Source organism: Aulonocara stuartgranti, assembly GCF_965226115.1.
Source record: "Aulonocara stuartgranti genome assembly, chromosome: 7".
Taxonomy (NCBI): domain Eukaryota; kingdom Metazoa; phylum Chordata; class Actinopteri; order Cichliformes; family Cichlidae; genus Aulonocara; species Aulonocara stuartgranti.
Genome location: NC_138945.1, coordinates 4,900,015 through 4,922,778, shown reverse-complemented (window position 1 = coordinate 4,922,778; position 22,764 = coordinate 4,900,015). Strand labels below are relative to the sequence as shown.

General features: G+C 44.1%; 1 protein-coding gene across 2 annotated transcripts in view; it reads left to right on the top strand.

The window, feature by feature from the left end:
* Positions 1 to 22,304, top strand: part of LOC309711565 (uncharacterized protein) — a 68,892-nt gene extending 46,588 nt beyond the window's left edge. Inside the window, exons 1-2 of one of the 2 annotated variants that reach the window (XM_082541967.1) lie at positions 10,415 to 12,001; positions 20,280 to 20,862. In XM_082541967.1, coding sequence (XP_082398093.1) covers positions 10,748 to 12,001; positions 20,280 to 20,306 — 1,281 coding nt within the window. In that variant the 5' untranslated portion in view covers positions 10,415 to 10,747 and the 3' untranslated portion in view covers positions 20,307 to 20,862. Of the gene's footprint in view, positions 1 to 10,414; positions 12,002 to 20,279; positions 20,863 to 21,189 lie in introns of those variants that run through there. The other variant, XR_014278008.1, reaches the window with a different exon arrangement.
* Positions 22,305 to 22,764: the final 460 nt, after the last annotated feature.

The following is a 22,764-nucleotide window of genomic DNA, read 5'->3' as shown; positions in this document are numbered from 1 at the left end:
GCAAAAACAGCACAGAGTAATCCCTGTTTTTCTGTTACAGCTAAGGCAGGGAATTCACCCGACTTTTGCTGTTATGAATTCTTTGACAAACGCATCCCAAAGGCGAACATCGTCTCCATCGTGAAAACTCACAGTCAGTGCGCCACACCAGCATTTGTGTAAGTTTGTCTTTCACTGTCTCTTTGATACAATCACTAATGTTTGCCAAGAAATCATCTATAAGTAATGTAAGATCGTCCACATTGATGCCGTAACTCTGCTATTAGCCGTAAAATATGTGAATATGAGAGCAAAATAATGATACTGATTTTTCTGCAGGATCAAGACACCCAAAAGGCTTTTCTGTGTGAAACAGGATGAGGATTGGGCAGTGAGAGAATTTGTCAAAAGAGCACAATAAATGCATCAAAAATCTGCCATGGCTCCAATAAATGTCACAAGCCAGAAATCATCGGTCACTGCATAAAACTGCTTTGTAGACTCGAGGCAATGCTGCAGTTTCAAACCTCTGCATAACTTACTTGCTTAAATACTGTAACTTTTAATGAAGGGAGAATGAATTTATTTTTTCTGTGTTTTCAAATGTTTACAAATCACAAATTCAGTTTAACTTTTTGGGTAAAATTTTAAACCTCAGATAAATAAATTTCAGTATTTAGTATATGGACAAAAGTATTGGGACTATTGGGTGTTTTCAGTCTTGTTGCCACAGGTGAATGAAATCAAACATACTTAACAGCGGGTCATTCTAAAGCACTTCGTGAGCTCGACTGTGGCACTTCATGACATTTCTTCCGTCCTTGATCATCTGTAAATGATATTACAGCAAAGTGAAAGTGCTTAAGAACCACAGAAATACAAAACCACCTCCAGACTTAAAGTCTCCTTGCAGGTTTGATCCACTGTGGTTTCACTTCCTCTGCTATTTATCTCCTTACACACTCATTTTCCTGGCACTAATCTCTAACACAAAATTAAAGACAGTTTTAAATGGTTTTGATTCCTCAGACTTTCAGATTATTTCCAGATTCAAACGAAAATCGTGCACAAATTAGAGATGTTCTCATACTTTTGGATCCAGCTGTATATATAACAAGTAGTAAATCATTTTTCATCATTTTCATTTTTTTCACTGTCTTCATTGTTATGCAGCTACAGTATATCTGAAGCATTTATACATCACTCTGTATCGCTCTGCTAAGTGTGTTTTATTTAGCAGGTGTTAAGGACAGTGGCAGTCCTAGCCTGCTTGGCGCCCTGGGCGAACACTCCCTCTGCCCCCCCCCCCCCCCCCCCCACACACACACACACACACACAGACAAAACATATTAAGGATTGTGCATTAACATAAAACTGTTGTACACACACACACACACATATGAAGAGAGAGAGAGAGTATGCATAGTATGCAAACGGCTACCAAACAGCCATCATAATTCGTCATACAATGAGAACAGGACAAATCAACAATTGACAATGCCTAATTAATACTAAAATCTGTAACATAATGTATAGTTTGGAGTTTAGTCTGTTACTGTTACTATTTTTACCATTTCTTCTTCAACTGTAACGCACATAATTTCCTTAGGGATTAATAAAGTATTCGGATTCTGATTGTTTCAGGATGACCTGCCATTATCCAATCACCCATCTGCTTACCTGCATCTTTTGCTCGTTTCTCCTCCTCTTCTTTTCTCTTTTTTCTAAACTGAGCACCTGATGGCTTTGAACTTTTCTTGTCCATCTTCCATTGGTTTTAATTTTGCACTCCAGTATGAACACAAATCCCCCAACCCGAGGATCACCACAACATAATCTAACACACCTACACCTTAGTTCACAGATTCACTTTGTCTGGGGTGCATTTCTGAGATTTCACACAACCCAGGATTCAAATCACGAATAAATAATGGGCTTGGATTTACAACATTATGAATGAAATGTGCTCTATTTGGAAGCAGCAGGGCCCCTCCCCTTTCGACGGGTTGTGTGTGAGACTTTAAATCATCAAACTGTAAATTATAAATTTTAAATTGTTATTGAGCCCTTTACCCCGAGTCCTAACCTGTATATTTATTTTCTTACTCTTCTTATATTTATTGTTTGTTTACTTGCACTGCTGTAACTGGAGCCTCGTCGTCTCGTCTCTCTTTAAATTGGACTGTATGTAGCGGTGATGACAATAAAGTTTACTTTGACTTCAGCAGCGAGCAGGCGCACCGAGGGCTCTCGCGCTCAATTTTCGTGTATAGAATTTCGAAAAAACATTGGTGCAAATTATAAGTCTGTATCATGTCTGGTGTTTTCGTGTTTGTTGGTTTGTTTTTATTTTGTTTTACTTTGCGAGTTGGTTATTAGATGCTGCTCAAGCCGGTCAGAAAATCCCCCGCCGCCCCGCCCTCTCCTCCCTGTGCCGCAAGCAGCAGGCGCACCTCGCAAACGAGGGGCGCCCTTACTCCCAGCAAATGGGCGATAGAAAACCGATCGGTGCCTGTGCCATTCCCAATATGCGCTGGCTGACGTCGGGGCAGCATGAGTACGAGCATTTTTTTGTTTTTGTTTTGCCGATGCCCGTGATGCCGCCCCCCACCACGATGCCACCCCGGGCAACCGCCCGTGTCGCCCGTATCTAAAACCGCTACTGCTTGTAAAGCAAAGCCATTTCTGACTCACAAACTAAGTGCTCAGCCAGACTGAAAAACAGGAAGTTAGTGTAGAGCTGTACAAGCATATTAATAAATACAGGAAACCAGACAGAAAAAGCGGAACTAGTAACATATAAGGAGTTGTTTATATTGAAACTATGTGTGACATGTAGAGATGGACCGATCCGATATTACGTATCGGTATCGGTCCGATACTGACCTAAATTACTGGATCGGATATCGGAGAAAAATAAAAAATGTAATCCGATCCATTAAATATCACAAAAGCACCTCACAAAACTTGCAACACGCCGTAACTCACCTCAGAACGTTAGCACTCGGAGCAGTATGCATCACGTGATAGAGCGGCTGTGGCATGCGGGACCTGTCGGTGGTCTGGATAGCATGTGGAGCTTTGCTAGCAACCCGGCATTTCATCTCCGACAAAGTTATCCCCGAGAGAAGTAAAGCAAGTGTGTAAGACCATCTCTGAATGTTTGTAAAGCATTCCTGCGTTAAGCTTAACAAGCGACTGCCTCTTCTTGCTGCTACTTCAATCATGAAACTGCTTAACGATCAGCTGATCGGCTTTTCTGTTGCGAGTCCGTGTCTCTAGTTTGCTTTTGGCCCACTTTGCACCAGAAAGAGGAAACCAGCGGCTGAACAACAGCAGCACGTTTAAGCTTGATCAGCTGTTGTTAGAATGTATTTATTATTACTTTCTACTCGAGGATCTTTTTCTACATAGCTGACGGCTGGTAACTGTGCAGGGGCGGATCTAGCAAAGTTTAGCCAGGGGGGCCGATAGGGCATTAACAGGGAAAAGGGGGCACAAAGACATACTTTTCTTTCTTATTCTCATTTAAAATGTCTAGCTTTTAATAAATAATTATCTGACACCCAAAGTTTTAATTTGATGTAAAATGAATAGAAGTCAATTACTGTATATAGTAACTATTAAGTCTAATATATATACCCTAGTAAGCTATAGTACTTTTTCCTTTGGAAAGGTACCATCTGTGCAGTCTGCAATTTTGTTGAAGAAAGATGTTGAATCTATTTAATATTTCTTGAAAAATAATTGATTTCTGTGCATTTTTTTTCCACACTGCATCAAATTAAGGTTGATTACATCGATTAAGCATCATGAGGTGGAGCGTGAGGGGTGGTTCCCTATTTTTTATTTATTTATTTTTGTTGTTGCTGGGAGTTGGAACCCTATTAGTTAGGTTGCTTAATAGTTACGCTAAGTACTCTTTAAAATACCAGAATAGGGAGGATGGTGTAGGTTTAAGTTTATTAGATTGATCAGTATTGCTGAACTATGAAATTTTTTTTTTTTGCATACAGGTATAACAGAATAGCTTTAGTGTAGTTGTTGTTTTAAACTTGAGTATGAACTTACACAAAATGCAGCAAGATATTTAAAAAAACAGTTTTGTTGATTAAAAAACACTATATCGGATTCATATCGGTATCGGCAGATATCCAAATTTATGATATCGGTATCGGTATCGGACATAAAAAAGTGGTATCGTGCCATCTCTAGTGACATGTAAAGTACCAAAATAACACCTATATGAGACACATTTTTAGCTTCTAATGTTAGAGATTCTGCAACTGGCTTTGGGCTGTGCAGGGCTCTCTCTTCTGGAAGATGATTGAATAAAGAATTATAAATGGTTTGACCACTGCTGAGTCGGGTTTTCTCTGTGCTATCATGGGGATCAAAGAATCGGGTTTACAGTTTTTTCTGATTGCTTAAGCCCTTTTTTTGCAACTATTGGCTAATTTTGCAAAACTCTTCACACAAATAAGAAAACCTGTCACCCAATCATCAAAACATTGTAGTTCTCTTGCAAAAGCAAACACAGCTAGATTAACTCCTCACACCTTCGTAAAAATGGTGTTTCCGTATCAAACAGTACACACAAGCCATCATCTACTAAGCACACAATGCGCCAACTGCACACTGATGGTATGAATACAAAACACATCTGGCTTTTGCTTTCTCTGTGCACAAGGTAGGCTATGTCAGTTTGAGCTCATTCTTCTGTCATAGATCCATAAGCATAGAGGGATCCAAACTTCAAGTACTGGTGTTTATTCAAACACATCAAAACAAACACAAGTGTTTATTTCCAAGTATAGGATTATTTGCAATCGCCATAATGACTATATGGGTTACTTGGTCTGCAGTGAACATGCTTCCTCTGCCCCCTCCTCGTCTACCTCTTGCTCCTCCTTGTCCTTGTCGTCCTCTTCATCCTACTTCTTCACCTCCACGTCCTCTTCCTCGGCCTCCTCTACTTCTCACTCTTTCTGCTCCCTCCATTGTACTCCGCACACACAGCTTACCTGTATTATAGTGCTTAGGCTGATTGCAAAGTGAACTAATTATCTAAGAAAGTCTTCACATGTGAAAGTGTGCCAGACAGTTGGCAAATTAGTGTTAATGATAGCCATACATGTGTGTACTTTTGCTAGGAGTGTGTTGGAAATTTGGAAATTGAGTGTTGTGCAGTGAATTCTGCCTACAGTTTTGCAAAGTGTGTGTTACGAAATTGCAAACTGAGTGCAAAGCAGTTTTTGTGCTTTTAGTTTTGCAAACTCAGTGAGTGGTTTTGCTATATGTCTGCATAGTTTTAGGAATTGTGCTACAGGAATCACAGTTTGGGTTTAAGCATTCAGAAAAAACTGTAATACAGGTCAGATTTTTTTTTAAGGTTTTATTTTCATATTCATAAATGAATAGAAGGAGTGGTCCAGACCATTCATCAGTTGAAACATTTAACCCTTCATGAAACAAAATATAAGACAAAGAAGAAGAGCTGAGCAGCTAGAATCCTCTCAGACAAGGATGGGACAACATTGCTCTCCCAAAACTCCAGCAGCTGCTCTCTTCAGCTCCCAGATGTTTGCAGACTGTTATTAAAGTAAAGCAGATGCTCAGAGTAGCAAACGTGGGCCTGTGATCTTGAAATCATTGCTTCCTTTTTTGTTTAGTTTTTTTGTTTACACAGCATTCCACATTTTACAAAATTTGGGTTGTAGTTGACCTTTGACCTCTAGGATAAAAACCCAATAATACATACAATTTCATTGCATACAGTTTGTGTATAGTCAGAATTAGTCAAAGCAACCTATAAAATGAAACACCACAAATAATTAGTTCATCCTTGTGTCCATGTTTGTCACATCCTAATGGGAGAACAGTTTGAGGACAGAAAAAAACACCCCAGCACAAAAAGCACATGACAGTCAATACACCACAGAAACACAAGACAAGCAACAGGGGTGGGTAAGTGTAAGAGAGAGCTGGTGTAGACAGCACATCCGGTCCTGCAGCATGTCTGCACTGGTCCAGTCGACCCGCCATCTGCCCCGGGTGGGGACAAGCATCGAAGGCGTTTGAAAAGGGAGGGGGGGTGAGTGTGTATCAGTGTATGTGTGTGTGTGTGTGTGTGTGTGTGTGTGTGTGTGTGTGTGTGTGTGTCCTGAGTTTAGCTGAGAGAGTGTCCTTCGCCCAGCCAGGCGAAGTAAACAGTCTTCCAGCCGACCCAGGTGGCCTTGCGTAGGATAGGAAGGAACAGTCTAAACACCGTCTGTTATCAAGGTGAGAATTTGTTATGTTCAGCTCCAACCTTGAGACCACAGCTGGCGCTAATATGGTAGCTGCATGAAATGATGGTGGTATTCCTTTAGTGCGAACAACTGCATAGCTGATCTGGCAGTCCATCAGGTCTCTTAATCTCCTGTTGGAGAGCCGTGAGCTTCTCTGAGATCTTATCCATGCTGCATTCAATGAGCCCATTTTGAGAAGTCACGACCCGTCCCATTGCTTCAATCACAGCATGCAGCCTTGTGGGGTTTTGAACAGCTAATTCTGCTTTCTTTAATCTTTGATAAGCCAGGGCCAAGCCAGCTCTGATCAGCAAGTTATCATGGTTCCGAAAAGGTAGATGTCTTTAATGTCCTTGATCGACAGTCCCGCCAGGCACACGACCCTCCAGTTATGCCACCCGTCCATGGTGTATTCGGCAGGGAACGTCCCTCCAGGACACTCGGGCTCTCCCGAGCCCAGACTTCTCTTTGAGAAGTGGGTGTCAATTTCATTCAGGGACCAGTTGATCAAATCCATAATTCCTCTTTTAGGTTTTAGAGAACAGACTGTGAGAGTGTTGGGTAGTAGAGTAGTGAGCAGATGAATGCTTTAGCTTGGACAAGCAAATAGACTGAGCAAAGATGAAAGTTCATCAAACTTCTGTCATATTAGATATTGTTTATTGCAATAAATTCACACGAATTATCTTCAAACTACCAGCAGAGATCCCGGAGAGCTGAAGTTAAGCTTGTTTGCTGTGGTCACAGGCTGACTTTTGCGTGTTTCAGACCAGTGATGATCTCAGTAACTTCAGTACAGTTGTGGTCAGAAGTCATGTGCATGAACATCATGGTTATTGAACCGTTCTTTTTCCAGAGTGATTTTACACCTTCAAATATTAACATACATCCACTTAAATCTTTTATTAGTGGTGCTGAAGGTTCTTCAGTGTCTTTCAACTACACAAGTGTGTTATCCTCCACAGTGAAGCATTCAGTCAAATCTGTGACTTTGATCCAGAGTAATCATACAGATTTTTCTGCAGGATTGAGACACTCAGAGGGGAGTACTGTGTGAGGCAGACTGTGAAATGACTCAATTTATCAAACAAGAGACAAAGAAGCAATTAACACATCAAGCACCTGCTGCAGCATCGATGAATAACTCCAGCAGAAATACATCAGCCACTCCATAAAGTGTCTTTGTAAACATGAAGAGCTGCTGAACCTCTGCATACTTTACCTGCTTAAATACTGTTAATATTACTGAAGAGAGGTGCACTGATTTCAGATGTTTCCATTAAAAGTCATAATATTAGACTCCCAATTTGGTTAAAACATTAAATGTCAGTGTTAACATGTATATCAGTATACATGTATATCTGTATATCTGTGTGTAATTCCCATTTCATTCAGCACGTCTTCCAGCTCTGTTGCACACACTGAAACACTGACTCCTCTTTCTTTATTTTTTGTTTGCTTTGTTGTCCATTTTCTGTTTTCAGTGCTTTGAGTTTTCTGTGTAACCTACATGAAATCCAGTCATGTTTTCAGAAATGCTCGATAAAAAACAACAGGTGATTTTAATTCTCTCCAACTGAGACTGAGCTTGTAGCTAGAGGTCCCTCTATGGCTGCGAGGGTTATCTGCATCTGTACAGTCGGCAGCTCTTCAGCAGATGATGTGAATAAATGTCAGTGAGTTAAGATGAATGACGGTGCTTTGACAATGTTCCCCAGTTTGACAAATTAGACAAAATGTGAGGATGAAATTCCTGCTGACCAGGACCTAGGATCAAAGCACTGTGTCAACTGTGAAGTAGACAATAAAAGAACTTATCAAATGCCACAATTAGGACATCATGAAGTTACTGGGATCCTGCTGAATGCCAACGACAGAAATGCTTCAGGCTCCTTATGAGGCTGCTTTTTAAAGCTAGAATAGTAGCTGGAGTTTGAACCTTTTCATTCTCTACCTGCAGTGTTTTCATGTTTTCATTCTCCCGCTTCAGGGCTCTGTCTTGTCTTTAAGAGCTCTCCTGTTTCCTCTCTTCTCTTTACCCTCACCCTGACATTGCCTCTGAGCTCATGCTGCTGGAGCTGTCTTCCTGTTAAAAGAGGTTTCTTTCTTCTGCATTTCACTGTTCACTGTTAGGACTATTTACAGGTGTTGATTTTACTAACAAGTGTAAATTAAAACCTTTTAGAGCGTGTGAGTGGGTGGATTATTGTATGGCATTTTTAATAAATTGACAGGGCTACAATAAAAACAACCTTGAGTTCAACCTGTGTTTGTGCAAGTGAATCAAATTACAAGATGAGACTTTGTTTTGTTTTTCAAATTTCAAATGTCCCTTTGTTCTAAACTGGTCAGGTTTATGAATATTTTCCATTAATACTGAAATATACACTCACTGCTCACTCTCTGTGACTCAGGTATAACAAGGTGATTTAACATTCCTCTTATTCTTTGGTCCATGTTGATGCGGCAGCATCACATACATTACTGCAGATTTATCAGCTGCACATTCATGATATATATTTCCTGCTCCACCACATCTCAAAGATGCTCTATTGAACTGAGATGTGATGACTGTGGAGGCCATTTGAGTACAGTGAACAAACTTTCATGTCCCAGAAACCAGTTTAAGATCATTTGAGTTTTATGGCAAGGTGTGTTATCCTGCTGAAAGCAGTCATTACAAGGTCATAAAGGGATGGACATGATAGGCTGTGGTGTTTAGATGATGCTCAGTTGGTGCTAAGAGGCCCAAAGTGATTGGGGTACAAAGGTCAAACAGGGCTGTGATGGCCCTGGTTTTCCTGAGATAGGAGGAGCTAGTGATTGCCTCCGGGGGTGGCAGAGGGCAGCCCATGATTTTTTTGGGCAGTGGTAATTACCCTCTGTGCAGCCTTCCTGTTCTCAGTTGTGGCCTCTGCGTACCAAACACCCACGCTCTCCACTGAGGAGCGGTAGCACCTTTACACAGAATAAACTATATTGCCAAGACAATTCACTCGTCTGCCATCATACACATATGAACTTAAGTGACTTCTCATTCTTAATTCATAGGGTTTAATATAATACCGGCCACCCTGTGCAGCTATAACAGATTCAACTTTTTGGAAGGCTTTTCGCAAGGTGATTTTATACACCTGATTTGGATTGGTGAGTCAATACTTTTGGCAAAATAGTGTATTTGATTACTAAAAATTTAATGCTGACCTGTCCAGGGTGTGCCCTGCCTCTCCCCCTAAGACTGCTGGGATAGACCCTCGACCCTGACAAGAATAAGCGGAAGAGAATGGATAGATGAAAATTTAATGTCAAAAGCTTGTCTGTATGTTTAAGTGGATGGAAATTTTGAAGAAGACATAAGTTATTAGCAGCAGTAATTGTTTGAAATTTTTGTGTGTTTCTCCTCATTCAAACATGGAGAGCAAAGTAAGTAGTAGGCAAGCTGTCCATACCTGAGGCCTTGGAAACTGCCAAGCAAAGACTCACAGCCTTGGCCAGCCGCTTGAGGAGGTACACCAGAGAGATAGAAGGCAGGAGAATAAACCAGCTGTTCTCCACAGAACCAGCAAAGGTGTACTCTCAGTGGCAAGGGAACAATAAGAGAACAGCACCACCAAGGCTGGAGACGGAGCAATACTGGAAGAGCATATGGGAGAAGGACGCAACCCATAACGGCAATGCTCAGTGGCTAGAGGATCTGAGGGCAGACCACAGCGACCTCCCTGAACAGGGTCCAGTAACCATCACAGTGGCAGATATCCAAGAAAGGGTCTCCAGTATGAAGAGTTGGACAGCACCAGGGCCCGACATGGTTCACGCCTACTGGCTGAAGAAGCTGACTGCACTCCACGAGCGTCTGGCAGCACAAATGAACCAGCTGCTAGTTAACGAGAGACACCCGGAATGGCTAACTGAAGGCCGGACGGTCCTGATCCCCAAGGACCCCAAGAAGGGACCGGTCCCCTCCAACTACCGACCAATAACCTGCCTCAGTACTACATGGAAGCTCCTGTCAGGCATCATATCGGCTAAGATGAACAGGCACATGGGTCAATACATGAGCGGGACATAGAAAGGAATTGACAAGAATACCAGAGGCGCAAAACACCAGCTACTGGTAGACAGAACAATCAGCCGAGACTGCAAGACCAGACTGACCAACCTGTGCACTGCTTGGATCGATTACAAGAAGGCCTATGACTCAATGCCCCACAGCTGGATACTGGAATGCCTAGAATTGTACAAGATCAATGGGACCCTAAGAGCCTTCATCAGGAACTCAATGGGGATGTGGCGTACAACACTAGAGGCCAACTCCAAGCCCATAGCACAAGTCACCATCAAGTGCGGGATCTACTAAGGAGATGCTCTGTCCCCACTGCTGTTCTGCATAGGCCTGAACCCCCTCAGTGAGATCATTAACAAGACTGGCTACGGATACCGACTACGGAACGGAGCAGTTGTCAGCCACCTCCTGTACATGGATGACATCAAGCTGTATGCCAAGAGTGAACGAGACATCGATTCACTGATCCACACTACCAGGCTATACAGCAATGACATTGGAATGTCGTTCGGACTGGAGAAGTGTAGTCGGATGGTAACAAAGAGAGGGAAGGTAGTCAGAACTGAGGGGATTGAACTACCAGAAGGCAACATTGCAGACATAGAGGACAGTTACAAGTACTTGGGGATCCCGCAGGCAAATGGGAACCATGAAGAGGCCGCTAGAAAAGCTGCAACCACCAAGTACCTGCAGAGGGTCAGGCAAGTCCTGAGGAGTCAGCTGAATGGTAAGAACAAGATCCGGGCCATCAACACGTACGCCCTGCCCGTGATCAGGTACCCTGCTGGGGTAATAGGCTGGCCAAAGGAGGAGATAGAAGCCACTGACATAAAGACAAGAAAGCTCCTTACCATGCATGGAGGGTTTCACCCCAAGTCCAGCACCCTGAGGCTGTACGCTAAACGGAAGGAAGGGGGCCGGGGACTGGTGAGTGTCAGCACCACAGTCCAGGATGAGACAACGAACATCCAAGAATACATTGGGAAGATGGCCCCAACTGACCGAGTGCTCAATGAATACCTCAGGCAGCAGAAACCCAAGAAAGAGGAGGGAGACGAGGAACCATCATGGAAGGACAGGCCCCTGCACGGTATGTACCACCGGCAGATAGAGGAGGTGGCTGATATCCAGAAATCCTACCAGTGGCTGGACAAAGCTGGACTGAAAGACAGCACAGAGGCACTAATCATGGCAGCACAAGAACAAGCTCTGAGCACAAGATCCATAGAGGCTGTGGTCTATCACACCAGGCAAGACCCCAGGTGCAGGCTGTGTAAAGATGCCCCAGAGACAATCCAGCACATAACAGCAGGGTGCAAGATGCTAGCAGGCAAGGCATACATGGAACGCCATAACCAAGTGGCCGGCATAGTGTACAGGAACATCTGTGCCGAGTATAACCTGGAAGTCCCGAGGTCAAAATGGGAGATGCCCCCAAGGGTGGTGGAGAATGACCGAGCTAAGATCCTGTGGGACTTCCAGATACAGACGGACAAAATGGTGGTGGCTAACCAACCGGACATAGTGGTGGTAGACAAACAGAAGAAGACGGGCGTAGTGATCAATGTAGCGGTTCCGAATGACAGCAATATCAGGAAGAAGGAACACGAGAAGCTGGAGAAATACCAAGGGCTCAGAGAAGAGCTCGAAAGGATGTGGAGGGTGAAGGTAACGGTGGTCCCCGTGGTAATCGGAGCACTAGGTGCGGTGACTCCCAAGATAGGCGAGTGGCTCCAGCAGATCCCGGGAACAACATCGGAGATCTCTGTCCAGAAGAGCGCAGTCCTGGGAACAGCTAAGATACTGCACAGGACCCTCAAGCTCCCAGGCCTCTGGTAGAGGACCCGAGCTTGAAGGATAAACCGCCCGCAGTGGCGTGCTGGGTGTTTTTATATATATATATATATATATATATATATATATATATATATTAGGGGTGCAACGCTATTCGTATCGATATTGAACCGTTCGATACAGTGCTTTCGGTTCGGTACGCATATGTATCGAACAATACAAAATTTGTAATTTATTTTATCAACTTTACTTCTGACGATGCTGTCTGTGTTGAGCGCTCAGTGAATCTGCGTTCGACTGCTCCGCCTAGGGTCGACAGTGCAGCCTAGGCGGAGTAGTCGAACGCAGATTCACTGAGCGCTCTACACAGACAGCATCGTCAGAAGGAAGAGCGCAGGGCAAGCTAGCGAGACAGAAGTTAAGCTCTCCTTACAAGATGGACCTCCCCCACCCTCATTCAGATCTGGTGTTTGGAATTATTTTGGTTTTCATGTGACGTATGACCCTGAAGGTAAGCGAGTCATGGACTAAAGTAAAACAGTATGTTGGATGTGCCATGCAATGCTCAATTACATGGGTGGGAACTAGTGTGTTAGCGCAGTTAGCTCGTTAACGTGTTGGCCGTCTAGCCCCATGCACGGGGCTAGACGGCTGCTGGGCCTTCTTCACTGTTTTGTTTGTGTGTACTGACCACGTAAGATCCTCAGCCAGGTGTACGCCAAGGAACCGGAAGCTGCTCACTCTCTCCACAGCAGCGCCGTTGATGGTGATGGGGGTGTGTACTTCTCTGCACCTCCGGAAGTCCACTATCAACTCCTTTGTCTTTGCGACGTTGAGGGTGAGATGGTTGTCTTGACACCAGTGGGTCAGGGCGCTGACCTCCTCCCTGTAAGCCGTCTCATCACCGTTGGTGATAAGACCCACCACTGTAGTGTCGTCCGCAAACTTCACAATGATGTTGGAGCTGTTAGTGGCTGTGCAGTCGTAGGTGTAGAGTGAGTACAGGAGAGGGCTCAGTACACACCCCTGTGGAGCACCAGTGTTCAGTGTGATGGGGGATGAGGTGATGCTGCCCAGTCTGACCACCTGGCGTCTGTCAGACAGGAAGCTAAGGATCCAGCTGCAGAGGGAGCTGCTCAGTCCTAGATCCTGCAGTTTCCTGTCCAGCTTCGAGGGAACGATGGTATTGAATGCTGAGCTGTAATCTACAAACAGCATCCTCACATACGTGTCTCTCTTCTCCAGGTGTGACAGGGCAGTGTGTAGTGTCAGGGCTATGGCATCATCAGTGGACCTGTTGTGGCGGTATGCAAACTGTAGAGGGTCCAGTGAGTCGGGTAGTGCAGAGCAGATGAAGTCCCTGACCAGCTTCTCAAAGCATTTGCTTACGATGGGGGTCAGGGCTACAGGTCGCCAGTCGTTCAATGAGGAGATGGTGGAGGATTTGGGTACAGGGACGATGGTGGCCATTTTGAAGCAGGCTGGGACTACAGACAGAGAGAGGGAAAGGTTGAAGATGTGCGTGAACACTCCAGCCAGCTGAGCCGCGCATGACCTGAGGACGCGGCCGGGAATCCCGTCCGGACCAGTAGCTTTGCGTGCGTTCACCTTCCTGAAGCACTTCCGCACATCCTCCTCAGACACAGTGTGCGCACTGACGTCATCCGCGGTGCGCACACTGTCCGGTCTCATGGTGTTCGCTGTGTCGAATCTAGCGTAGAATACGTTTAGATCCTCACACAGAGAGGCCGTGGTCTGCGGTGTGCTGGTTTTCCCTCTAAAGTCTGTGATCGTGTTTAGTCCCTGCCACATACTCCGAGGGTTGTCAAACTGTTGTTCCACCCTGTCCCTGTACTCACGTTTGGCTGCTTTGATCGTCTTCCGGAGTTGGTAATGTGCGTGTTTGTAGTCCGATGTGTTCGCGGAGGCAAAGGCGGTGTTCCGTGCCGCCAGTGCCGCGCGAACATCTCCGTTAATCCAGGGTTTTTGATTTGGGAAGGATTTGACTGTTCTGGATGGGACGACATCTTCCACGCATTTCCTGATAAATCCACAGACTGAGTCTGTGTATTCATCAATGTCTCTGGCGGCCACGTGAAACATTTCCCAGTCCGCATGATCAAAACAGTCCCGCAGCGCAGACTCCGATTGGTCCGTCCAACAGTGCACCGCCCTCCGGGTTGGAGCTTCCTGTTTCAGCTTCTGCCTGTAGGCGGGCAGGAGCAGGATGGAGCAGTGATCTGATTGGCCGAATGGGGCGCGGGGGAGGGCTTTGTACGCATCCCGGAAAGAGGTGTAACAGTGGTCGAGTTGCCGGTTTCCACGTGTGTTGAAAAGGATGTGTTGATGGAGTTTTGGTGAGACTTTCTTCAGGTTTCCCTTATTAAAGTCTCCGGCTGTGATAAACGCTGCCTCTGGGTGTGCGGTTTCCTCGCTGCTGATCGCGCTGTACAGTTCCCTGAGTGCACGGTCAGTGTCGGCTTGTGGGGGAATGTAAACAGCCGTAATAATCACTGCTGTAAATTCCCTCGGTAGCCAGAATGGCCGGCACTTAATCATCAGGTACTCCAGGTCCGGTGAGCAGAAGGATTTGACCGGGTGCACGTTCGCATAATCACACCAGCTGTTGTTGATCATGAAACACACACCACCGCCTCTGCTTTTCCCAGTAAGATCCTGTGACCTGTCCGCGCGGTGCACAGAGAACCCCGGCAGTTGTATTGCGGAGTCCGGTACTTTGTCCGATAGCCAGGTTTCTGTGAGGCAGATCACGCAGCAGTCCCGCATCTCTCGCTGGAATGAGATCCGTGCCCGAAGCTCGCACAGCTTGTTCTCCAGAGACTGCATATTAGCCAGTAATAAACTGGGTAACGGTGGTCTGTAAGTGCGCCGTCTCAGTCGAACCAGAACGCCAGATCTTCTCCCTCTGCGTCGGCGTTTGCGGCCTCCAGGGCCAGAGAACAAAGGCGTCTCAGGTGAGATGAATGGGGGGTCTGCAAACGGAGCGTCCGTGTTGCAAAACTTGAACTCCGGAAAGTTATAAGAAAGACCGTCTTTTATGTCCAGTAAGGTTTGTCGGTCGTACACAAGGAGACAAGTGCTGCTCGTGAAAAAATAAAGGAAAAGTAAAATTAAACACAGAAGAAAGCCGTTGCTTGGGGGAGCTCGCGACGAGGCTGCCATACTCGGCGCCATATATATATATATATATATATATATGGGTTGCCATTATGGGCAACTTTACACATGTATGTACAGTGGGGCAAAAACGTATTTAGTCAGCCACCGATTGTGCAAGTTCCCCCACCTAAAATGATGACAGAGGTCAGTAATTTGCACCAGAGGTACACTTCAACTGTGAGAGACAGAATGTGAAAAAAAAATCCATGAATTCACATGGTAGGATTTGTAAAGAATTTATTCGTAAATCAGGGTGGAAAATAAGTATTTGGTCAATAACAAAAATACAACTCAATACTTTGTAACATAACCTTTGTTGGCAATAACAGAGGTCAAACGTTTACTGTAGGTCTTTACCAGGTTTGCACACACAGTAGCTGGTATTTTGGCCCATTCCTCCATGCAGATCTTCTCGAGAGCAGTGATGTTTTGGGGCTGTCGCCGAGCAACACGGACTTTCAACTCCCGCCACAGATTTTCTATGGGGTTGAGGTCTGGAGACTGGCTAGGCCACTCCAGGACTTTCAAATGCTTCTTACGGAGCCACTCCTTTGTTGCCCGGGCGGTGTGTTTTGGATCATTGTCATGTTGGAAGACCCAGCCTCGTTTCATCTTCAAAGTTCTCACTGATGGAAGGAGGTTTTGGCTCAAAATCTCACGATACATGGCCCCATTCATTCTGTCCTTAACACGGATCAGTCGTCCTGTCCCCTTGGCAGAAAAACAGCCCCATAGCATGATGTTTCCACCCCCATGCTTCACAGTAGGTATGGTGTTCTTGGGATGCAACTCAGTATTCTTCTTCCTCCAAACACGACGAGTTGAGTTTATACCAAAAAGTTCTACTTTGGTTTCATCTGACCACATGACATTCTCCCAATCCTCTGCTGTATCATCCATGTGCTCTCTGGCAAACTTCAGACGGGCCTGGACATGCACTGGCTTCAGCAGCGGAACACGTCTGGCACTGCGGGATTTGATTCCCTGCCGTTGTAGTGTGTTACTGATGGTGACCTTTGTTACTTTGGTCCCAGCTCTCTGCAGGTCATTCACCAGGTCCCCCCGTGTGGTTCTGGGATCTTTGCTCACCGTTCTCATGATCATTTTGACCCCACGGGATGAGATCTTGCGTGGAGCCCCAGATCGAGGGAGATTATCAGTGGTCTTGTATGTCTTCCATTTTCTGATGATTGCTCACACAGTTGATTTTTTCACACCAAGCTGCTTGCCTATTGTAGATTCACTCTTCTCAGTCTGGTGCAGGTCTACAATACTTTTCCTGGTGTCCTTCGAAAGCTCTTTGGTCTTGGCCATGGCGGAGTTTGGAGTCTGACTGTTTGAGGCTGTGGACAGGTGTCTTTTATACAGATGATGAGTTCAAACAGGTGCCATTCATACAGGTAACGAGTGGGGGACAGAAAAGCTTCTTACAGAAGACGTTACAGGTCTGTGAGAGCCAGAGATTTTCCATGTTTGAGGTGACCAAATACTTATTTTCCACCCTGATTTACGAATAAATTCTTTACAAATCCTACCATGTGCATTCATGGATTTTTTTTTCACATTCTGTCTCTCACAGTTGAAGTGTACCTCTGGTGCAAATTACTGACCTCTGTCATCATTTTAAGTGGGGGAACTTGCACAATCGGTGGCTGACTAAATACTTTTTTGCCCCACTGTATATATATAATATTAAGCTTTCCCTAGCTAGGGATGGCTTAGTTGGGGCAGGCAGGCATAGCTCAGTAGGTAGAGTAGTCGCTGCATGGTCGGGTGATCCAATCCACCAAACGGCTACCCAGAGGTACCCCTGAGCAAGATTAGTGGCTACCCACTGCTTCACTGAGTGAATGGGTCAAATGCAGAGAGAGTAATTTCCCCATGAGCATCAATGAAGTATTCATTATTATATATATAATACACTTTTTTGGTGTTTCTGATCGATATCATATTAAGGTTGTCAAAATATGAAACTGCAGTTTTTATTTAACACAAATAAAGATTATTTCGATGTCTACTTAATGAGGTTACTAATATTGGGTGATTTTATTTAGATGGTAGCGATTATGTTTATAATATTTTTATCATAAATGTGGTAATACACACAGACACACATTTATGCTGTTTAATGAAGATATTGATAATATAGACAATATATCTGAAGCCATTTGCAATTTCAATAATGCAATTATTTAAAAAAAATCTTTAGTGTCATTTTCATCATGTCTGGAGCAGGAAGCAGGCTAACAGACTTACAATCAGCATTGCAGGAGTAAACACTGAGCAGCAGTCCCACTGTGAAGCTGAGACTCTTCATGTTTACTTCACTGTAGATCTGATGATGTCTGAGGTGATCTGTCCTCATCACCCACAGCTTAAAGCTCTGTATGTTCTTATGTGCAGGTTTAACTGTGAGAAAACTGCAGCACTGACCAAACTGTGCTTGTAAGCTTCAATAACAGGAAGATTCAGGGACTCACCACAGCTCTGATCCTCTGATAAAACAAGCTGAAACAAACCGCTCAGTGTTCGGTGACGTCTTTGCACTGCAGACTTTCAGATCAAGTCAAGCTGCAAATATCCAGATTTACTAATGTTTTAATACATATTATTCAGTCCTCCTGAAAAAAATAACTCCCCCCAGACTGAGCTCCAACAGGGAGATCAGTTTGAGAACAGAAAAAAACACCTCTGCACATAGCACATGAAAAAACTCTTAATACACCAAAGAAACACATGACAAGCAACAGGGGTGGGTAAAGGGTGAGAGACAGCTGAATTAGACAGTACATCCGGGCCCACAGCCTGTGTGCCGGTCTCCTTGATCCACCGTCAGCATCGGAAGGGAATAAGCGTCGAAGGCGTTTGGAAAGGGAGGGGGGATGAGTGTGTGCATATCAGTGTATATGTATGTGTGTGCGTGTCCAGAGTTCAGCTGAGACAGTGTCCTTTCCCCTGCCAGGCTAAGTAAACAGTCTTCCAGCCAACCCAGGTGGCCTTGCATGGAATGGGAAGGAACAGACTAAACACAGTCATTATCAGAGTGTTGTTGTTCAGCTCCAGCCTTGAGACTGCAGGTGGCGCCAAAGGGGTATCCGCATGAAGTGATGGTGGTTTTTACTTTAGTGCGAACAGCTCATATGAATTTCAAAGCAGTTCTACAGTCCAACACTGGTCTCTCAATCTCCCGTTGGAGAGCCACGAGCTTCGCCATACTTGCGTTCTGTGATGTTGTCATTTCTTGTGCTCAAGGAGCCGATTCTGAGAACTCACGGCAGTGTGCCTCCCCGAGATGTCATCCGATTTGCGCCCAGAGATGTTATTCTGAGCTAGCCATTCTGAGATGTATCCAGTCTGCAGTCAGAGATCATATTCTGAGTATTCACAGCAGCCGTAGCCTCTCCAAGATCTTATCCGTGCTGACTCAATGAGCCCATTTTGAGAAACTCACGCCTCTCCCATCGTTCCAATCGCAGCGGGCAGCCTTGTGGGGGTTTGAACAGCCGGTTCCGCTTTCTTAATTCTTCGATAAGTCAGGGCCAAGCCAGCTCCGAACAGCCAGAACCCTGTTACCATGGTTCCAAATAGGTAGATATCTTCAGCACTCAGGCTCACCCAAGCCCAAACTTCTCGTTGAGAAAGGGGTGTCAATTGCATTTAGGGACCAGTTGAGTACTTCCGCTCCTGGCCGCCACCCAACTCACATTGCACCCGACCGCTACAGTGCCTCCTGCGGGTGGTGGGCCTGCAGGAAGATGGACCCATGTCCCTTTTTCGGGCTGTGCCCGGCCTCTTTATTAGGTTAGCCGCTGCTCCTCCACATCGAAAGGAGCCAGTTGAGGTGGTTCGGGCATCTGACAAGGATGCCCCTGTGGTGGCTACCGCGGTCCACGCTTGTACTGGTTTTACAGATGGTTTTTGTCTTTGAATTAGAGGTTTATAAGCAGGGATCAGGGACAGAGAGAGATGGTCAGAGAGTCCAAGATGAGCTGTTTATTAATTGAGCGCTGGAGTAGCTCCATGGCTGACTTAGCATTAGCTTGCGACGGAACATAAACTGCTATTATTGTGACCGCTGTGAGCTCTCTCGGCAAGTAGAAGGGTCTACACCGAACTATCATGTACTCTATGTCTGGGCAGCAGTGGACGACTTTAACTGTGGTGTTGGTACACCAGTTATTGTTCACATACACTAGCAGAAGAGGTTAAAACTTCTGAAATACTTTCTGCAGCTTTATGGAGTGACTCATTCTTTCATTCATCTGTGTCACGATAGATTTTCATGTGTTAATCACAACAGTGGTTTCATTTTCTCTCTCCTGTTTGTCAGATGCCCACTCCTTAGTCTTTCTCACACAGAAAAGCCCTCTGGATGTTTGATCCTGCAGAAAAGATTAAGATTAAAGGATCATTTAAAGAAGAAAAACCATCTCAGTCAGACCAGCTCACACAAGGCTCCAGTTCTTTTCTTTTTAACCTTGCATAGTGGTGTTAAGTCAGTCAACTCTTGTCAGCTTTTATAAGTCCAGTCAGTTCCTAATTTTTCATTCATTACTGATAGTAGAATCTCCTGTCGCATTAGGTTTCCACCGTCAGCAATATGACGCCATTTCAAAAAGAAAAAGAAGAATTTAGACTGGATTACCTTAATTTAATTTTGAAAAAAATTCACTTTGTGACCGTTCCCAACAACATATTGTGTAGCGCTTTCTGTTCAAATCGTTCAGATCTGCTTAAATGACAGAGATGTTATTTCACTGCAGGGCAACCTGCAAGTGGCGAATAAAGCTTTGATTGATTGATTGATTAACAGTGCATATTACACCGAGTGGTTTGTTTGAGCGTTTTATCAGATATATTGAGTCCCCGAAACTTCCTGTTGTCTCATGGTACAGAAAAACCCCAATCTATTAACCACCTTTGGGGTTGTTGATCATTTTTCCACTTTCTTAGAATTCGTTTCAATATGCAGATGAGAACGAGACTTAAAGCAGGGTGATCGGAACGATCATTCAGACATCTTCTGAAACATCAGGATCATCAGGTCTACAGTGAAGTCAGCATGAAGACTCTCAGCCTGACAGTGGGACTGCTGCTCGTGCTGTTCACCGTTTACCACAGCGATGCCTGTAAGTCTGCTTCTTGTACTTGTGTTAGATCAGTTTTTGAATTTCTGTCTTTCTCTTCATTCAGACACAGAGTGAGACAGAGCGAGGACATCAAACTCATATAAGTTCATGGTCATGAAGACCAGTGTTGATCTCAAGTGGGCTGGAAGTTCTTACCTGTAATTTTATCACTCTTCAAAGTCAGACTGAATCCTTGCGGAAAAAGTGTGGTCACATGTCCGGCATGTCCTTTATTGAGACAGATTTTTTTCCTTAAATTTGTTTTTGTATCTTCTATCTATTTCTATCTTTCATGTCTTTGCTCAATAATCTGCCTCCAAGACATAAAATGAGAGCCTTCAAATGGTATCTTTCATTAAGATATAACAAATTGTATTTTGTTACCCGATGAGCATTAATCTTAATTATATCTGATATGTTGGAGAAGTCATTAGAAGCAGACGCAGCACTGAGTAATCCCTGTTTTTCTGTTACAGGCAGTAACTGTAAGGCAATGATTACTCCTGACTCTTGCTGTTTTCGCTTCTTTGACAAACGGATCCCAAAGGCGAACATCGTCTCCATCGTGAAAACTCACAGTCAGTGCCCCACACCAGCATTTGTGTAAGTTTGTCTTTCACTGTCTCTTTGATACAATCACTAATGTTTGCCAAGTAAGTCATTTATGATCGTCCACACTGAAGGTGTAACTCTTTTATTAACAGTAAAATCTGTAAAAATAAGAGCAAAATAATGATACTGATTTTTCTACAGGATCAAGACACCCAGAGGGCTTTTCTGTGTGAAACAGACTGCAGAGTGGGCAATGGAACAATTTGTGAAACAAGAGAGGGAGTACATTCCCCCTGTACCTCAAGAGCCAACTGGGCGTCCCAGCTCTCTTAACACAGAGGGGAGTCACCATGAATCAAAGTTAAGTAATAATAAAGGATCAACAGTGACTGAAGAACATCAAGACAAACTGACAAGTTTTTGTTGGATCTGCTTGAAATGACAGGATGTGTGCTGTAAAACACACAGACAATCTAAAGTATAGTGATTACTCATCACACAAACATTTAAATAGAAATTAAAATTTTAAACAATTTATTTTCTTGTCATTGATAAGTGATTGCAGCTTTACTGTTTGTTTTTATTGCTCTATAAAACTCTGAAATCATCCAGAAATGCTGCAAATATTTGACTTATTAAAATATCATGTGTTTTCTGACTGTATAAAAAGAAGTGCACACATTGGGACTTATAGCACAACTTTTCAACTGTAATATTAACCACGGGTCACTGAGCAGCCTCCAGTATGTACACAATATATATGCATTACTATCATAAACAAATCCATACAGGTAGTATGCCATATGATGAAGACGTAAGCTTTGTGTCCTTTGCTATAAATGCAGTCTGAAAAACTAAAACATTTAAGAAAACTACAAGGGAATTAAAGAGTCTTTCTTCAGGTGTACATAGAGCATTATTAATACAATCATTATAATACGAAAAAGAAACAAGTCTGGAAAATTTTCAATTCAGAATTTTTATCAGTGAATTTGTAGCAATGAGCAGCAGAAAGCTGTCTGGACACTTTAACTCTGAAGGTTTGAAATCCAAAATGGAAAAAGTAGCTCATGCTATAAGGTGTAAACAGATTTTAGGTTTCCTGTCACAAATGTGGGCACGTCTAACATTCAGACCGATGAACACACAGAGAGCAACTGTGAGTTCAGCATATTTCCCGAGGAAACTTTGGCATGCAGCCTGGAGCAGCCAGGGACCTGTTTGTCTCTGAGATACAGACAGGTAAACCCAACTGTTTAATAAATGGATCAGTGGTACCAGCAGTCTGCATGCCTACATGATTTATTGTGGGCCGATCTGACAGTTCTCAATGAGATGGTTTTTCTTCGGCCCCCCCGTTTCAGCACATCCTATTCCTCCTTTACTGCCTCTTTAATACAAAAACTAATGCAGTGGTGTCCAAACCCAGGCCTGAAGGGCTGGTATCCTGCAGGTTTTAGATGTGTCCTTGATCCAAAACAGCTGATTTAAATGGGTAAATTAACTTCTCAACATGTCTTGAAGTTCTCCAGAGGCCTGCTAATGAACTAATCATTTGATTCAGGTGCGCTGACCCAGGGTGAAATTTAAAACCTGCAGGACACTGGCCATTGAAGCCTGGAGTTGGCCAAGCCTGCACTGTTTGCCACAGTAATGTGTTATCCTCCACAGTGAAGCTGTAACTCCTCTATTAACAGAAAAATATGTGAATGAAGTCAGGATATTTATTTTATTTTTTGCACCAATTTCATTTTTTGAGTTTACAATCATAATATC